This window comes from Amia ocellicauda, chromosome 22, assembly GCF_036373705.1.
Source record: "Amia ocellicauda isolate fAmiCal2 chromosome 22, fAmiCal2.hap1, whole genome shotgun sequence".
In the NCBI taxonomy this organism is placed as follows: domain Eukaryota; kingdom Metazoa; phylum Chordata; class Actinopteri; order Amiiformes; family Amiidae; genus Amia; species Amia ocellicauda.
The window spans coordinates 10,432,096-10,450,562 of record NC_089871.1 but is presented as its reverse complement, the minus strand read 5'-3'; the positions used below and the strand labels follow the sequence as shown (position 1 = coordinate 10,450,562).

The 18,467-nt window shown below is 45.1% G+C and overlaps 1 protein-coding gene and 1 long non-coding RNA gene across 2 annotated transcripts; both read right to left on the bottom strand.

Annotated features, from left to right (window-relative positions):
* Positions 1 to 2,606: 2,606 nt before the first annotated feature.
* Positions 2,607 to 6,080, bottom strand: LOC136718274 (uncharacterized). The gene is made up of 2 exons (XR_010805271.1): positions 5,928 to 6,080; positions 2,607 to 3,371 (listed from the first exon to the last, which is right to left on the bottom strand). It is a non-coding gene; the product is annotated as an uncharacterized LOC136718274 (long non-coding RNA).
* A 2,742-nt stretch (positions 6,081 to 8,822) lies between these two features.
* On the bottom strand, positions 8,823 to 17,294 carry LOC136718289 (antigen WC1.1). The gene is made up of 13 exons (XM_066695974.1): positions 17,204 to 17,294; positions 14,318 to 14,632; positions 13,625 to 13,918; positions 13,470 to 13,538; positions 13,074 to 13,391; positions 12,744 to 12,782; positions 12,351 to 12,479; positions 12,139 to 12,237; positions 11,611 to 11,682; positions 11,225 to 11,311; positions 10,905 to 10,976; positions 10,543 to 10,629; positions 8,823 to 10,185 (listed from the first exon to the last, which is right to left on the bottom strand). The coding sequence occupies exons 1-13, from the start codon at positions 17,277 to 17,279 to the stop codon at positions 10,010 to 10,012; spliced, it is 1,833 nt and encodes a 610-aa protein (XP_066552071.1). The 5' UTR covers positions 17,280 to 17,294; the 3' UTR covers positions 8,823 to 10,009.
* Positions 17,295 to 18,467: the final 1,173 nt, after the last annotated feature.

The following is an 18,467-nucleotide window of genomic DNA, read 5'->3' as shown; positions in this document are numbered from 1 at the left end:
AAAAAGGTACATAATATCCACACGTACATTCCTTAAATAATTCATAAAAGGCAATATATTAAAATGGCAAAAGCTGTTCTGTTCTGTCCTGTCCTGTCTTGTCTGTGTTATAAAACCAGTAGACAATGTGCAACACACCTGAGATGGAAGAGCTGACCATCGCACTCCCGCTACACAACCATTAACTAACACACAATCAGACATGCACGCAATTGCACTTTATTAAATATAATATACAAGGCGACAATCAGGGTAACAGGAGTCGAGACCTGCAATTGATACGGTCATCGGGGATTTGTTTCCGACAGCAGAGGTGAAACCTTAAACCCGCAGGTCCAATAGATGCGCACTGCTGTTATTGGGTGTGAAGAGACATGGAGTAATAATCGGTGCTGCTTCACTGGAGTGCTTTACTGCAGGCGGACAGTCTGCTCACTCATTGGTCGTAGCTGTGGAAGAAAGACCGGAGCGCTGGGGCAATATTAGGGTTTCATTAGCCTTACCCACTGTGACCCGCAGCCAGGATCGTAAGTGAGAAAACAGCGCCCTCTGCTGGGCAGATGGGTCTATGGCATTTTGCCTTTGTATAAGAACAGCGTCTGCCCAGGCGTAACAAATTAAAAGCTTTATAGTGGGGAAGTGAGGGAGTGGCAGACCCGGGACGTCGACCTGTCCCCTCTCCAACACGGGCGCTGTACAGGTCCCGTAACAGAGAGCCGGTGTGGAATGACAACCAGACGAGATGTGTAGCTGGGGCAGACACTAACCCCACTACTGTGCCATCGTGATGTAAATTTGGCGTTTCATTGTATTGGATGGTGTTGTTACCACACCCATGGAATGGAACCTCATATCCAATTGTTTTTAATAATTATCATCATACAAAGTCCAGTAAGCCTCTATCTACCCAGTAAAAATCACATTAAAAACAGCCTACTTGTATTAAGCTGGAAAAGTCACGTTTCAAGTGTATACTTATAAAGCAAAGTGAATGGCAAATGAGCCAAAAGAGCGCACTTTACAGTTGCTTTTCACGCAGCACCGTTCTGCACATGCGCACTAAGCGCGTCTCAGCGCAGCCGCTGCTGCTCAACAGACTCCGCTTTGATGTCAGTGTCATTACTACACGTTTGAACACAACAGACCAATAGGACACGGCGGCGTCACACACACTAGACGCCGGGAGCGCACGATGTATCCAGCGGATTCATTCCCGAACATCACTACCATCACCCGCCGCAGAGCCTCCGTGTCCCTACAGTGACAACAGCCGCAGATCTGCAGTGTATACGCTCCCCTCACCCGCATCATGTAGCCAATTATACCGCCTTGAGTTTTTGTGGGAATAAGGTGTCATTTTACAGAGTTGTTGTGTAAACATTGTCAGGGGGACATTTTCCTCATCAGGGATCAGACAGTGAACGGAACGATGGATAATCAGCTCCAGTTTAACGTGATTTATCTTGATATTCAAGAGTAGACATGACAACTAAATATCCAAGTTCATACTCACAGCCCTCAATTGTGATTTCCTTCTCCACCTTCCTCGTCTGTAAGGAACGGTAATTCAAATTGGCCTAATTACATTTAAATAGGCTGTAAGCAAGATCAATCACATTACATATTCCAACAGTCTATACATAACATAGACAGCTAGGCTATATTATAAATATTTCAATACACTGTTGGCCAGTGTTGCACTTTATGAATGAAGAAAACGTAGTCCACCCCAGTGCAACACATGTATTGTTCCTGTAAACACAATCAAATCACTGTATCGATCGCATACAACAACGTAACGAAAATAAAAAACGAAAATGGTCGTAAAGATGTTTAATTAGATTATAGAAAAGTATATAAATGACAGCTTACCTGTAAGCACCGCACTGATATCTCACGTCTTCTATTGACTTGCTTACTAATGCGTCAGTGACGTACTCCAGTGAAAGCAGAAGTAACTATCGCCACCTGCTGGTCGGAAGCTACTATACAAATGATACATTATACACATGGATTATACACATTTTAAGATGTACCATGGGGGTGCAATGTCATTGTGTTCAGCTTACACAGTGCCAAAGAAGCATATGACTCTGTGTAAAATCTGCATAAGTCTGAGATCAATTATATTGAACACCACCACATGGATGAAGTGGGAATTTTGCCCAGAGTGAGCATACGTGGGAGGAGCTCACAGAGCCACAGTCAGTGAGGTGGGATATTGTCATGTGTGCAGCATGTCAAGAGAAGGTGTTCTTTACTGCTGACCCATACAATACAGCACACCTAACTGCATTCCCGACCTCTTGCACAATAGAATTGTACACCCTGAAGAGAGAGAGCTGTTGAGGCCTGATATGCCAAAGTTTGAACCAAAGTTTGCTTTTTATATGTAATTCGTTTTTTTGTCATAACCAGCTTGGTCCTGAGTATCTTCAGAGGACTTGATTCATATTTACTGTAAAATATTTCCAGTTTCATTTGATGTATCAATAACATTACTGTAACTGAATATAGTAAACATTTTTACTATATTAACATTGCTGTTGAGTGAAATTGTTTCTGAGTCACCCAAGGAACATCAGCTCATTCTGGGGAGAAATGTCTACTGACCATTTACACTTTATTTTACAAACAAGCAGAAGAAGACAAAGAGAGTAAACAGGGCTGACCATGTCATATTGATGCTCATTGTTTGTGTGTATTGTGCCATTGTGGCTGATACAAAGAACGCATGTTAATTGGTTTGAAAAAGTTAATTCTGTTTGGAGAAATTTGTTAAGTTAGTAAGTCTTTATTATATATAGTATTCGATAAAATGATGACAGCTGAGCAAAATTAAATTGAGAGCTGACATGGCGTTTAGTTTGAAACACAGTTCGAACACACTTAAGTATGTTTGGGGTCAGACTTGTGTCAGACTTGTTCTGCAGCATTTCAAACATCTGTCCCATGAGCTGGGCAGGAGTCACAACACTGCTGAAGGCCCGCGGTGCTTTATCTCTTGCCCCCCAGGTGCTGAAGGTTATTGGCAACAGAACTGAGCAATGACTGGATTCTGCATGGATGTGCAGGTTGCAGCTCCGCCCAGCTCAGCTGCTGCCTGGGGAGTACATAAGAAGTGGAAATTGGCATTCAAAGCAATTTTTATTGAAGCGAAGGTTAACTTCTCTCTCTCTTTCTCCCTCTTCATCTTTCTACCCCTGTGCTGTGCGGCGCTGGAGACGCAGGTGTTGGTGGCACCAGGGTCAGGGTCCTGCTGTTCATGAGTCCTCAGAGTGGATCAGAGCGTGGAAGGAGCACAGGCAGATGGGAAATCCCCACTAACAGCATGTCCACCTGGGTTTGTCTGCTGTGCCTGGCTGTGCTGTCTATAATTCATAAAAGGCAATATATTAAAATGGCAAAAGCTGTTCTGTTTTTTTGTCCCGTTATAAAAACAGCAATGGAATGGAATCTCATATCCAAAACTTTGAATAATTATCATCATACAAAGTCCAGTAAGCCTCTATCTTCCCAGTAGGGATAACTAACTAAATAATGTTGTGGCAACATTGCAACCTGTCGCCGCCATGTTGGAGGACAAGCAAAGCGATCCACTGGTCAATGGTCTGAGTCTGCTGTGCACTTACGAGGGTTTGTGACTCCGTTGTGCCTTTCAACCAACTCAACCATGTCATTAGTGCATGTCCTAGACGTTTATATGTGTAAATATGGAAGTAAAATTTGAGATGTGTTCAAACTCATATTTATTTCTGTGAAAAGGCTATTCATATCTAGAAATTCGTTTATTTGATTTTAAATATATTATAAATTCCATCACTACGTTTAAACTTTAATTTAAAGGATCTGCACTGCTCTCTAATAATTGATAGCTTATGCATCATACCGCTATGATCCCGATTAACTTTCCAGATACCCCTTGAAATTATGGTTAACAAATGCTTTTATTCAATGATGAAAACTGTATCCCATTAAACATGACTGATCATATTGACGTGTACATCCAAAGTTGCAGACAAGCTCAAATAAAAACAAAATCAGTCAACACTTATTTACATAATAAAAACGAAAGCAACAGTAACAATATAACATGTGATAGAAGATTTTCGTTTTCACAACTGGTATTATGTAAGCAATCTTTAATTAATATTAATTTAATATTTTAATTTTGTTCTAAATATGCTAACTGCAAACCTGATATAACATTGATTGTTTACTATAATGATTCAGCTCGATAAAAAAAAAAGTAATAATAGTAAAAAAAAAAAAAACACACCATTACTTTAATTTCATGGTAGTTAAATTACTTTGTCCGATTATCACTTATGATTATTGTACTTTTACCTTCGCCATCAGTCACATTAATGCAGTCAGTGTCTACCAAGATGGCCGCGGCCCGATAGTAGGTCATGTAACAGGTTCGCTGTATACGACACTGTGACATCACAGACAGGTAGACTCCAGGAGTTCCCAAAACTATAATGCAATATCAAATATCAATATTTGGTGGTTGGAGGTGTGTTAATTCTTTTGAATAAGTTAATTGTTTGGAGGAATGTGCTCAAGTAATCCAGAGACTACATTGATGCCACATTTTACCTGCTTAGACTGGGCTGCACCTTCTGGCCAGCCTCTTGCATTGGAAGGCCATGGTTTATCACATGGTCAATGTGAGTGGCACACAGGTCATTGGAAACATCAGTTCTCCGTCTTCCCCTTTGAGCTGCTGGGCCACCACATAGATGCTCCCGTCCTTAATGACGGAGATGGCTAACCCTGGTCCTGGAGAGCCGCAGGGTATACAGGCTTTTGTTCTATCCCAATCGTTAACTGTTTAATTGAACAAATTGTGGATCTTAATTAGGCAATACGTCTGTGTTCAAGGTATCCAATGATTGGTAATTTAGAGAGGCCTGGATGTCCTGCAGGATTGCAGCTCTCCAGGACCAAGTAGCCACCCCTGCTCTATGGGCTCATGGTTGTGGTCACACCCTCTTTCTCCATTTCATGCCAACACCAACTCACTTTTATATGCAATTATGGACTGACTAAACAATGAGGATTTGCAGTAGAGGGTCACACTTGCGTGTTATGGACTGATCAAATGTTTTATTTTTGTTTGACAAGACTCACCCAATTGAGTGCATGTGTAAGAGTTGCATTTACAGTTTTGCACAAATGTGCTTGGCACTGGGATTTTGTGTGAAAAGGGTCTTAAGCTAGGGTGCATTAGCATGGGGCACTGGACTACACCACTCTGATTTGACCCCCACATCAAAACTCAGCCACACCCTCCCCACTTGCGTTTGGATCTTGGCACACCAAGGACACCAGGTAAGAATATAACCGAATTTATTCAATAAAGAACAGTTTATACACTCGGACACAGCAAGCACAGGGCATGTTGTAAGTCGCCCTGGATAAGGGCGTCTGCCTAGAAATAATAATAATAATAAAGTTTGTAGCTGCCTGTACACAAAGTAGGGAAATAAAATCCAAGTAGTAAAATCAGCTAAAACCTGTACTAAAATGACTATTACACACACACACTATTGTTGTTCTCTACAAGTCTCCGCGGAGCTTCACATGACCTCTGGAAAAAGATACGTAACGTTATCAGGTAACTTCAACCGCATACAGAGCTCTTGTTAAATAGCTGCCAAGGTAAACAAGTTGCGGTTTGTCGCCCCCTTCAGGTCGCTGGACGCAGCGTCAAGGAAGACCGTAGCATCAGACAGGCAAGTTAATAGTGTACATGCATGGACTATAAATTACAGTAACTAATGCATTTCTTATCAGTTAACCTTTGGGGAAGCAGCACACCAGCCCAGGAAGGGGAACACGTTTCCACGCGTATATCACGGTATAGCCGTTCAAGGTCTCGTCTCCGGCGTATTGTCCACAGTACCCGGCCAACCACTCACCCGGCCAACTGTCCTGTCCCGCCGCACTCGTCCTCCTCACAGGCCCAGAAGCCGAGCTGTGGCTTTGGCTTAAACAGCGTTCCGGGCTGCGCCAAGGCTGACAATTATCCTTTGCTGGGCTGGTGCTACTGAGCTACTTTTTCCCCCGCCCTGGTTAACCTATCATTTCACTGGTTATCAATCAATCAATCAATCAATCACTGGTAGCGCTCTCCTCTAGCCTTCCTCCCGGGCTTATATCCGTGAAGTGCAATTAACTGAGTTCGCACCGTGTGTGACAAAAGCAACCACAAACATCTGTTCTGGGTCTCCCCTGAGCCCTTTTCCCCTTAGACTAATTGCCCTTTTATGTGCCCTGTTAATGTTGTTTATACAATGGGATTTATAAATCGGCATGCCGTTTAAACACGTGATTCACATTGTTTTGAGTGTAAATGCTCCCCACGGATTTGATTTAATATTATTATTATTATTATTATTATTTCTTGGCAGACGCCCTTATCCAGGGTGACTTACAACATAGTGCAATACAAAGTGCAAGAATACAGTTAAATACAAGGCATCAATCATTACAAATTCAATTTAACTAAAACATAGCAATACAAAATACATTTTACAAATTCCAAATTTACACAAGTACAGTAAGTGAGGTCCTACATCCTGGACGGTGAAAGCTAAGTGCTGTCAAGATGTAGGGTCACAGTCAAGGGCTACTGGAAAGGGAGCAAGGAGGAAAACAATCAAGAACGCAAGAAGCATAATAAAAACTGTGAAGTGCTATCTAGCAGGGATAGAGGACTACTATTACAAGTACTGTCGGAAAAGATGCGTCTTGAGTAAGCGCCGGAATGAGGTCAAGGACTCTGTTTCGACTTCAGTGGGCAGGTCGTTCCACCATTGGAGAGAAGGAGCAGGCTCTGGAGGAAGGAGAGTAGAGAGGAGGTAGAGTTAGTCGTCTGGCACTGGAGAAGCGCAGTGGTCTGGAGGGGATGTATGGAGAGACGAGTGACTGAAGGTAGCTCGGTGCAGTGTGGTCGAGACAGAGGTAGGTGAGGGTCAAAGTCTTGAACTGAATGTGTCCCGCTATCGGGAGCCAGTGGAGGGAGCGGAGCAGTGGAGTAGCGTGTGCGAATCGTGGCAGAGAGAATACCAGACGAGTCACAGAGTTCTGGATGAGCTGGAGTGGGCAGGTAGTAGATGCAGGCAGGCTGGCCAGGAGGGAGTTGCAGTAGTCCAGGCGGGAGAGGACCAGTGACTGGATGAGCAGCTGAGTCGAGTAGTTGGTGAGGAAGGGACGGATCCGGCGTATGTTGTTCAGGAAGAATCTGCAGGTGCGTGTCAGTGTGGTGATGTGCTGGGAGAAGGAGAGCGCAGGATCGAGGGTGACTCCTAGATGTTTAGTGGAAGAAGGAGAGAGTGTGGTGGATTCCAAGGGGATTGAGATGGGGAGGTCAGCAGAAGGTGAGGAAGAGTGGGGGAAGAACAGGAGATACGATTCGGAGAGGTTGAGCTTGAGGTGGTGCGAGTGCATCCAAGCGGAGATAGCAGACAAGCAGGAAGAGATGCGACGGGATGAGAGGGTCAGAAGAGGGAAAAGACAGGAAGATCTGGGCATCATCACCGTAGAAGTGGTAGGAGAAACCATGGGATGCGATGAGGGGCCCCAGGGAGCGAGTGTAGAGAGAAAACAGGAGCGGGCCCAGGACAGAGCCTTGGGGAACGCCTGTGAGGAGAGGTTGGGGGGTGGATGAGGAGCCTCGCCATGTCACTTGGTAGGACTGGTCACTGAGGTAGGAGGAGAACCAGGTGAGAGCAATCCCAGAGATTCCAAGGTCAGTGAGGCAGGAGAGGAGGATGGAGTGATCAACGGTGTCAAATGCTGCAGAGAGGTCAAGGAGGATGAAGACTGAGGAGAGGGAGGCGCCCGAGCACGGCTGAGGGAGTCAGTGACTGCCAGGAGAGCCGTCTCAGTGGAGTGAGCTGTGTGGAAGCCAGATTGCAGAGGATCAAGGAATGAGTGTTGGGACAGAAAGTCAGAGAGCTGACAGTGGACCGCCCGCTCGAGAGTCTTTGAGAGGAAGGGGAGTAGGGAGACAGGGCGGTAGTTCTGTGGAGAGGTGGCATCAAGGGTTGGTTTCTTGAGCAGTGGGATGACAGCAGCTTGTTTAAATGCAGAGGGGAAACAGCCAGAGAGGAGTGAGGAGTTGAGGAGGGAGGAGATGAAGGGGAGAAGATCAGGAGCGGTCGCTTGGAGGAGGCGAGAAGGGAGAGGGTCCAGGGCACACGTTGTAGGTTTGTGACGTAGGAGGAGAGAAGAAACCTCAGCATCTGAGAGAGGCGAGAATGAAGAAAAGGAAGCTTGATCGGTTGGAGGTTTGGGTGTGATGGGAGAGGAGGGGACTATATAGACTATTGGTTGGTGCCTGGTGCAGTAGATGATGAGAATATTGATAGCGGTTTACAGTATTGTTCTTTTATTTACAGATTTTGTGACCCAATAGTTTTACTGGGTTGAGGGGTGTTTGTGATATTTGTGAGGTATTTGGGTTGTCTTCTGTTTGCTGCATTTCCTGGTAGAGAGCTGTGTCTCTAGCCACCCACCTTTCTTAGCACAGCTGTGATCTGACATAAAGCCAAGGCTTACCTGTATTTTCACCACACCTGTGTCTTGGGTTTCATTGAAGGGGAATTGAGACAACCAGCCTGACCTGTAAAAGCGTCTGTGAGGGTGTGTGCATGACGCATATAGCTAACTTGTGTAGCTGGGCTAGTGTACTCCCCAGGGTCCTGGTTGCTATAGCCTTGGCTTCTGGGTCTAGGTGTTACATATTTACCATGTACATAGACTGCAGTTAATCTGAAAACTGACCAGAACAAAGTGAAACATTATGATGCAAAATAAAAACTTTATTGAAATTCATATTAAAATATGAACCAATCGAAAAGGGGTACATTTAATACCATACATTAATGGATTATTCAACTTTCAGAAAAAAAGCCACATATATAAGAGGAATACAGACAGTTATGCAAATAAAGCAGTTATGAGATCTCAGTTTTTGCAATAAATCATTGTGTTCATATACCTACAGCAACATTTACACTGGCAAAAAAATCAAATATATATTCTGAAATCAAAGGATAGTATAGATGTGTACATTCTTTCACAGAACTGTCTTATTGTTTCTGCCTCTTTTAAAAGTCTAATACGAAGCTCAGTGTTAGAACATTTCAGGTAAGGAATATTACATGTTATTATTTATAAACAAAATGTTACAATTGTATACACCATGTGTATTCTTATTTACATATGCATACATCTTCTCAGTTTATTTAATTTTGTTATTGTACACATGAGCACCCTAACTACTTCACGTATCAGACCAACTGGACCCCAATGGATGGTGTGAAAAGTCCTAGTGATTGACAATACTGAGACTGAATCTGAACCAAAACTTAGGGGTAAGATTTATAACAAGTATGAGTGAATTATTCTGTGGTCCAAGTCTGAAGATAGGCTCTCTCTAATCTATACTCGGATACAACTGCATGTGAAAACATTTTACAAATCTTGTGCTCCATATGTTAATAAAATTTACCCAACTCTCCACATATTTAAAGACAATGGTTATTTATCATGGCATTTGCTTTTTGTAGGCGTATGTAATGCTTTGCAACACTTAATATTAAGCTGATATATCTGTAGCAGTTTAAAAGCAATGTATATCATACATATAAAGAATATCTGTTGTAGGAATTAACCATTGGTCATGTGACCTGCTGTGATGTGTAAATACTGTGTTGATTCTCTACAGAACAGATTGAACATGGAAACCTCAGCTCTGTCATCTGACTACAATAAAATCTTGTCTCTGATGGGAATCCATTGCAGACATTGAACAGGTTGCTCTTTGTGTGCTCGCTCTTTTGCTTTCCTGGAGATAACACTATATTACTACATTGAAAATGCTTTTATATGTTATTCATGACCAATTAATATAATACAGATTGCTTATTAACTGCTCTGGATGTACCCTGACCAAAAAGTGTGAACTGACACTCTTCTGTAAACACTTGTGTGTCTAGACCTGCAGGTGGAGCCTCTTCCAGACGCCTCTGTCAGCATCACAGCGCCCGTCCTCTCCCAGAGACTCATCCCCGACATCATCGTAGTCAGGCCTGTCAGGGGCCGGGGGTCCTCCTTCAGAGGGCAGTGTGGCCAGGACAGTGTCCACTGCAGGAGCAGCGTGGGAGACACCTGCAGAGACACACAGTGTCAGGGACAGGGAATGGATGGGCTCAAGAAGAGACTCAGGATCTAAAAATGAAGTTCAGATCTCAGACTAGCAGGTGATGAGCAGGAGATGAAGGTGTGAAGACCTCGGGGAGTGTGGGACACAGCACCAGTGCAGGTGAACTGGTACAGAAAACACTGTGCTGACATTTATACCTCAGAGACCTTGAGCTGAGACTGGATAGAGCCGACACAGTCGTAAAGCTACAGGATTGGGATTGGTTGGTGATGGGCAATAGACAGTGACAGGGAGAGGCCTGTTGACAGCTGGTCCTGGTCAGAGAGAGCCCTGGGAAACCGGAGATTCATGTCATAACTCACCTGGCAAACCATCTGGGCTCTTGGTCACAGGGACGGCATCATCATAGACCTCTGGGGCCTCTTCTGTCACAGGAGGCCTGGATTCACCTAAACCAGGCAGAGAGACATTGATTATATATCAGGACCAGCACTTACCTTGGACATAGAAATAGCTGTTCATAGCACACTCATGCTTTACTGTAATCACAGTTAATTAAAGAACATACAAGTTAGCAAAAGATTTTACAACCTATTACCTGGCCTAATTGAATTGACTAATGACTTCCACATCTGCTGTAGTCTTTATCTCTCAGTGTGATGAGGGATCAGACCCCTGACCCCCCACACCTGCACTGAGCTGCACTGACTCCAGCCCCTCTTACCTGTGACGGGGTCTCCCTCACTGCCCCCCACATCATCATACGCAGTGGGCAGCTCGTCAGGAAGGACACTCCCTGTGAACACAAGAGCAGTTCAATCACAAATATCATAATTTTCTACTTGAGACGTTTTGTTTGAGTTATTTAACATTTTTAATCTCTTTAGGTGCATTTAATAATATGATTATCTTACATCAAGTATATGTTTTGAATTGTTAAGAGGTACATTTCAATTTTTGGTGCATCAGTATACATTAATGTCATCCCATATATTCTTAAATCAGTATTTTCTGGGAAACGGGTGATTTCCTGTAATAACTCACCTGGCAAACCATCTGGGCTCTTGGTCACAGGGACGGCATCATCATAGTCCTCTGGGGCCTCTTCTGTCACAGGGGGCCTGGATTCACCTAAACCAGGCAGAGAGGCATTCAGTTCACACTGCGGCACTGACTTACCCTGGACAACTGGACTGAACCTGTTCTTAATAAGGATCCCTTGCTTTATCAACACAAACACAGTTATAAAACAGGTCTCCTGTAACACAATAGTGTGTGTAATTTAAGTCACTATGGATTGTACAGTTCCTGCTGAGTGCTTTAACTCATATTTCAGTCTGATATGGGACCAGAGTGAGCCCTGGGCTGATGTCCCCCCATCCCTGACCCCCCACACCTGCACTGAGCTCCACTGACTCCAGCCCCCTCACCTGAGATGGCGTCTCCCTCACTGTCCTCCACATCATCGTAGTCAGAGGGCAGCTCGTCAGAGAGGAGTCTCCCTGTGAACAGAGAGCAGGTTAGTCATATCTGCAATCATTAGAAATGAAACATTATATTTTCCATAAGAATAAGCTTTTCTGCATGGATTTTTGTATGTAGCAGAGCTGCTTTCACAGTCTTTAACATATGGAAAATATGGTGATAATCAGTCATTAAAATGAGAATCCGCTTTTCATCTGCTGGAGATATCAGATAGAAAACAAACATGTCTGTCATTTCATGGTTGTAACATATATTCTGTATTTTAATGATACTGTATTATTTTGCATTACTATGTTGAGAATGTGATAATCTGTGTTCAGTGTGTGCAGTAGTCATTCATGTTGAGTGTCTTGATCGGCTGTGGGTCTCTGCTGTGGGTACAGATCCTCTCCTGTGAGTGGGCGCTGTGGGCTGTGTGCCAGTGTGCCGTGTGTGTGGAGGGCCGATCACATCTGAAGACTCTCTCCTCTCACCTCTCCTGGGGGCGCTGTAGGTTCCCTCTCTGGCCAGTTTGTACTCAATCTCCTCGTAGACGGCTTCATGCAGGGGGCCGACCTCCACCTCAGATAAGGCTGTGAGAGGAAATGCACACAGAGACACACAGTCACATCTCTCACTCGGCAACAAGTGCAGACTTTGGTGTAGTGTTTTATTTGAGTAGTGGGGACAACATTGATATGCCCACCTTTCTTCAGCTTCCTGTTCTGCAGCAGCTGCCCAACCAGTAGGGCCAGCACTACGAACAGCACAGCGCACAGCACCAGGAAGACCAGCGCTGGGATGTTGACGCCCTCCAGCAGTGGCTTTGTGTCAGCTGACAGACGAGAGAGAGGACAGTGAGGAGAGACGCAGAGACATGTTATACAGCACATATAAACCTCTCTCATCTGTACTGCTGGGCTGTCACTTCTGTCACAAAGAAGACTAGACAGTGATCCCCCACTCCCATTATTACTGCCCTCTTCCAGACTGCCAGTGAAACACAGAGGAAAGGGAAAAGAGCATCACATCTTTATTGGGGATCGGAAGGGATCTCAGTACAGGGTGAGTCTATAAGAAGGATGGCTGTTTTATTTACCGTTTACCACTGTTGAGCTGATTGTTGCATTTGGCAAGCCTGGGGAATAAAAGGAAAACTTTAATTGACATATTTCATTCTGTAGGACACCCAGCATGAAAAGCAGATGTTTGAATACATTTACGCAGATCTTTAACTGTGCAATTCATTCAGTTGTTGTGTAGTGTAACGGTCAACATCACATTGTTGTGACAACAGTCAAAACTACAGAACTGCAAGGAACTGACAACTGAATCCTGGGCCATATTTAAACACAATCAGTTGGAAACTGTATGAAGGTGAGGTCAGTAGTGCTGTGGACAGCTGGCATCTCCTGCTCCTCCCTCTCACCTGCACAGATCACCCCTGCATCCTCCTTGTGCCGGCAGTCGCTCTGGTTCAGGGGAGAGTGACAGCAGTCCCACAGGTGGCGCTCACTGCCCGTGCAGGTCACCTCGTCCAGCCAGATGGCACCGCTGCCTCTCCCGAATGAAGAGTTTCGTTCTGTCACGATGCTCATCGCATCCCCACAGCCCAGCTGCCTGCAGACCACCTGGGCATCCTGCAGGTCCCAGGAGTCATCACAGACTGTCCCCCAGGAGCCCTCATAGCGCACCTCCACCCGGCCAGAGCAGTTATCGGGGCCAGTCAGCCGCAGCTCCAGGGGCTCTGGAAGAGAGCAGTGCGGTCACTGAAGGCCCTCAGCTCAGGGCTCTGAGTGACTGACAGTGTTGACCCTGAACTCACCTGGGCAGTGCGGCAGAGGCTGCTCTTCCTGAGATGGCACAGAGGGTCTGAGGACATCTTTCTTTTTAACTGAAAAGTAAACAAGGTATGAAGAAAACCTATACATATCTGTTTTGATGTTAAAATGGCTATTGAATTCACAGTAAGAGTGTTACCTGAGCAGCTGATCTCAGCTGCTTCTTCATTTGTGCAGTCATTCTGACCCCAGGCAGCAGAGGGGCACTGCCACAGTGTGGAGTCGTGTTGACGGCATTTAACTAAATCCAGCCATTTGACAGCAGTGCTGGACACATCCTGAACACGAACGCCGTCTCCACAGCCCAGCTGACGGCAGATTACCGACACGGTTTCTTTCTCCATGCCATTGAAGCAGACGCTGCCCCAGGTGCCATTGTAGTAAACCTCTGCCAGTCCAGAACAGCCTTCAGACAGTCTCAGTTGTTTGTGCTCTGTCAAGGCAGTGGGGAGAGTGACAAGATGAACAATACTTGATGACAACTATTCACATCATACAGAAAGGTGATATTGCATTTTTATAAGTCAGATAAAACAATTTCAGAGAGAGGATGATAAAAACCCCTGTGGCAACTCTGTATCTCTGTAAAATTAGCTTACGTACCAATTTCAATAACATAAAATAATTTACAAAATATGTAAATGCTGATAATAGTTAATCAAAAACATCTACCACATATGAAACCATTATTGCAATTTAACAAGCTGTAAACAGTATCACATGAATAAACTTAAGCAGCAAGTTGGTTTTAAAATCTAAAAGATTTCATTTAACTTTTTACTTAACTTTCTTTTACTTCTTTATTTCCCAGTAACAGAGGCATCAGCTGTACCTGAACACAGGATTGTCACATCCTCCTTGTGTCCACAGTCATGTTGTCCCCACCCTGCTGAGGGACACTCCCACAGAGACGACTCGTTCCCCAGACAGCCCACCTCGTCCAGCCAGATGGGTCCAGTTCCCTGGCTGAGGGAGGCTGGCACTGGGGCGCTGAGGGCCATCCCACACTGGAGCTGCCTACACACCACCTGAGAGTCTGCCAGGTCCCAGGAGTCATCACAGACCGTCCCCCAGGAGCCACTGTGATACACCTCCAGCCTCCCAGCACAGGGACCTCCTCCCCCAGCCAGCCTGATGAGCTCATGCTCTAATGGGGATGATTAAAGTGTCGCAGATTAATATGACAATCAGGGACTACAGATCAGGATACAAATCTAAAAACCTGCACAGCCTGAAAAATCAGTCCCATAAAGTGTTTTTTAACACAGAATTTAATGGAAGTGATCTGCAGCTGCCCATCGAGTCCGAGTGTTGAAATTGAGGCTTGTCTGCACTTTTGAGCAAAACTCCTCAGCTACACAAGCTGTTGACCATATTGTAATTAAGATGACTAATCTTTTAGGAGAAGGTAGAGAAGGAGTCTACTCCACGGAGCAGTCTCCCCACGGTTGTACCGCCCGCTCTATCCTGGGATCTCGACCTCTGTCGGCAGATTTTAATCCGTTCGACATGCCGAAAACAGCTCTCGACACCGAGCTTGTCGATCCCTCGATGTTGTCGACATCTTCCAACCCCACCGATCCCTCGCCCCTGCTGCTCGACATCGATCAACCTCATCGATCCCTCGACCCTTCCGTTGACACTGATCGACCTCGGCGATCCCCCGACCATGCTGTTCACATCGACCTAACTCAACGATTCCTCGACCATCGACCTCTCGACGAGCTCACGTTGACAACCTCGACTTGATCATCGAGGGGGACAGTCTCAGAGCGGAGGAGTTTTGGTGAAGTGCTTCTACCACGAGAGCTGTCGATATACTTGAAGGGTCTGGACGTGGATGATCTAGAGATGAACCTTCTCACAGGCATGAAGCCGAAAGGGGCTTTCCATCGCTGTTCCGGACGCCAGGGCAAGCTGTACTCGGACGATGGACACGATCTGTGTGTGCATTGCCTAGGAGAGGAACACGCCAGGAATGCGCTGACGGGAGAAGACGACTGTATACATTGTGCGGCTTTTACTTTTACAACGCGCTGTAGGAGGGCTAGAAACTCCCCGTCTGCCAGCTGTCACAGCAGAAGCTCCGCTCACCACTCCTCTCTGGGCTCTGCGAGGGACTGTAGCGAGTGCTTCTCCAGGGCAGAGACACTCGTCCTCATCTCGCTCCTCTTCAGCGAGAGTGCAGTCAGCTTCCCCATCTCTATCTCCACCTCCACCTCCACCTCCTCACAGATGCACCCGAGAGGAGAGCTCGCTCTCCAGATCCCCGAGGGCGAGACGCTCCCGCTCCTGATCGGCGAGGCACTCCGCGCCACAGGAGACAAGAGACTGAAGGGATTGCGTCACTGATCAAAACAGTCGGGGTGCTGGCGGACAGCCTGGACTCTCAACAACAAATACTGAACACAACGGTGGCCCGTCTTCCGACTGGAGAGGAAGCGTCCCAGAAGGGGCGTGGCCACCATCGCCAACCCCCCCCCCCACCCAACAGACTGACTGGACTCTGTCCTGTCTGGGCTTTGGGGTGCTATATGCGAAGGACTGTGCAGAGCCGCAAATCCGACCAGCTGTTTGTCTGCTACAGTTCCACCACCAGAGGGAGGGCGGTTTCAAAACAGCGACTGGCACATGGGGGACGGATGCGATCCGCCTCACCTATGAGACTGCTAATGTTCCCATGCCTGAACACATCTCAGCGCACTCAACGAGGGGACAGGCCACATCGTGGGCTCTTTTTCACGGTGCCACACTACAAGAACTGTGCAATGCTGCAACCTGGTCTGGCCAACAGACCTTCACAAGGTTCTACCGCCCCAAGCTTGGGCTCCCAGGTACTTCAAGCTGCTATCCCTCAGGTGCCGTGAGGCTCTGCTTTCCTTGTCATTGTGGGTTTAGGCTTAGTCAGGTGTCAGGACTCACGACAGCTCTGGTATAGTCTTCCCATTAGGTAATGGCTGTCTTTTGAATTGAAAGGGAACGATAGGTTATTATCATAACCCCGGTTCCCTGAAAAAGAAAGACAGCCATTACTCTTTAGGGGTTGCTCGGCCAGAAGACCTTCCTGATGAAGACATGGCAGGGAGCTGCAGTCAGGAGGAGACTTTTCACAGACGCCGGGGGCGGGTCTCTCCTGACAGCAGGGCCCCTATTGGGCAGCTTTGGTACATGTTTTCAATGATTGGCAAGGCAGAAGGCTCTTCCCATTAGGGAATGGCTGTCTTTCTTTTTCAGGGAACCGGGGTTATGATAATAACCTATTGTTTTCACATAAATTGAAACATTGTTATTACTAAGAAATTATTATTTAGTAAGCATGCACCAAATAACTGTGATTTAACTATAATTCAGCTATAGTTTGTAAATGCAGAGTAATTCAAGATAATGTTTTATTTAATTAGTTCACCGCAACCAGACTGGAAGAAGCGGTTATTGAAAACGGATGGATAGGTGGATTTGCTTAATTTTTTATGTTTAATTTACAAGTATTCAGACATAACCAGTTTTGTTTTAATTATCATATACATACAATTCAAATTATACACTAATGATACAGACTGTTGTGTCCTTGCAGCCCGTGTCTCACAATATTCATACGTAGACAGGAGTGAATGTGTCTGTGGCATCACAGGGGTGTGACTGAGCCATTCGACTCCTGTAACACAGAGCATTACACACCTTGAAAACTGGAATAGTACAAAAGGGTGGGATGTCCTACCTGCTTCTACTGAAGAGGTAGAAGTTGGAGATGGAACACCTGGAACATGAATATGAAAAAAATATAATTTTAACATGCTGGCTGAGAAAGAAGCATCACAGTAAATCTGTAAAATACGAGCGTGTTTACATCTAATACACCCCACAATTATCTGAACTTTACGAGTGTAGTTTAGGTGAACACATTAGATATAATGTATTTTATGCCATACAACATCTATAAAAAGCACCTTCAACAAAGAAAATACAATACAAATATGTTAAAAAATAGCTACTGTTCACATATTGCCTTTGGGGAATGTTTACTTTAACCTTCTTTTCATGAAGTAAAATGTTATTGCTAATGTTTGAGGCTGTGAAATGAAAGAGAATGCATTTAATTTCCATACATTGGAGTGATGCAATTTGCATAAATAACAAACCGCAATATATAAAATATTGCATATTAATCAGACCTGGATAATTAGGTGGAAGTAGATACAGGAGAGAAGATGTAAGAACTACACAGTAATGAAACTGTTATATTCTATTAGTGTGTATAAGTACTAGTCATTCAAACCTGAAACAAAAGTAAGACACAATGTCTTAAATCTCAACAGGCAAACACTGCTTAAGTCAGATCAAATATAATGGCAATTTCTCCCTGTGTGTGTCAATGTTAAAGGTGGACGTTCACACCTGAACAGATGACTCCTGCATCATCTCCATGGGCACACCTGGCTCGCCCCCATGAAGAGATAGCACAGTGTGACAGACGTGTCTCATTACCCTGGCACTCAAACACATCAGCCCATACTGAGCCACTGCCTTCTCCAAACCTGGCCTGTCCTGGAGCCGCTACAGCAAACCCACAGTTCAGCTGCCGGCAGAGAGCGCTGGCGTCTCTCAGATCCCAATAGTGACCACAGACTGTCCCCCATTCACTGAGGTACCGCAGCTCCACTCGGCCAGAGCAGGAGTCGGTGCCATTCACCAGCCTGAACCCTGTGTACCCTGAACACAGGAATAAAACATTACCCGAGTGAGACACTGTAACAGACCAGGAGCAGTAGTGAGGAATACTAATTAAAATGCATTAACCTTAATTAAAATAAATGCAGTATAGTGGACATAATGGACATACTCTCTATGTGCTGTAGGAGCGCGTTAAAATTTCATTTTCTTAGATCACTAATCAGCTCTTAAATAAATGTCAAGATGTAAAATAGTAATTTGTTTATTTGTATTTCAAAATATTCAATATTTTAATTATTAAAATTGCATTT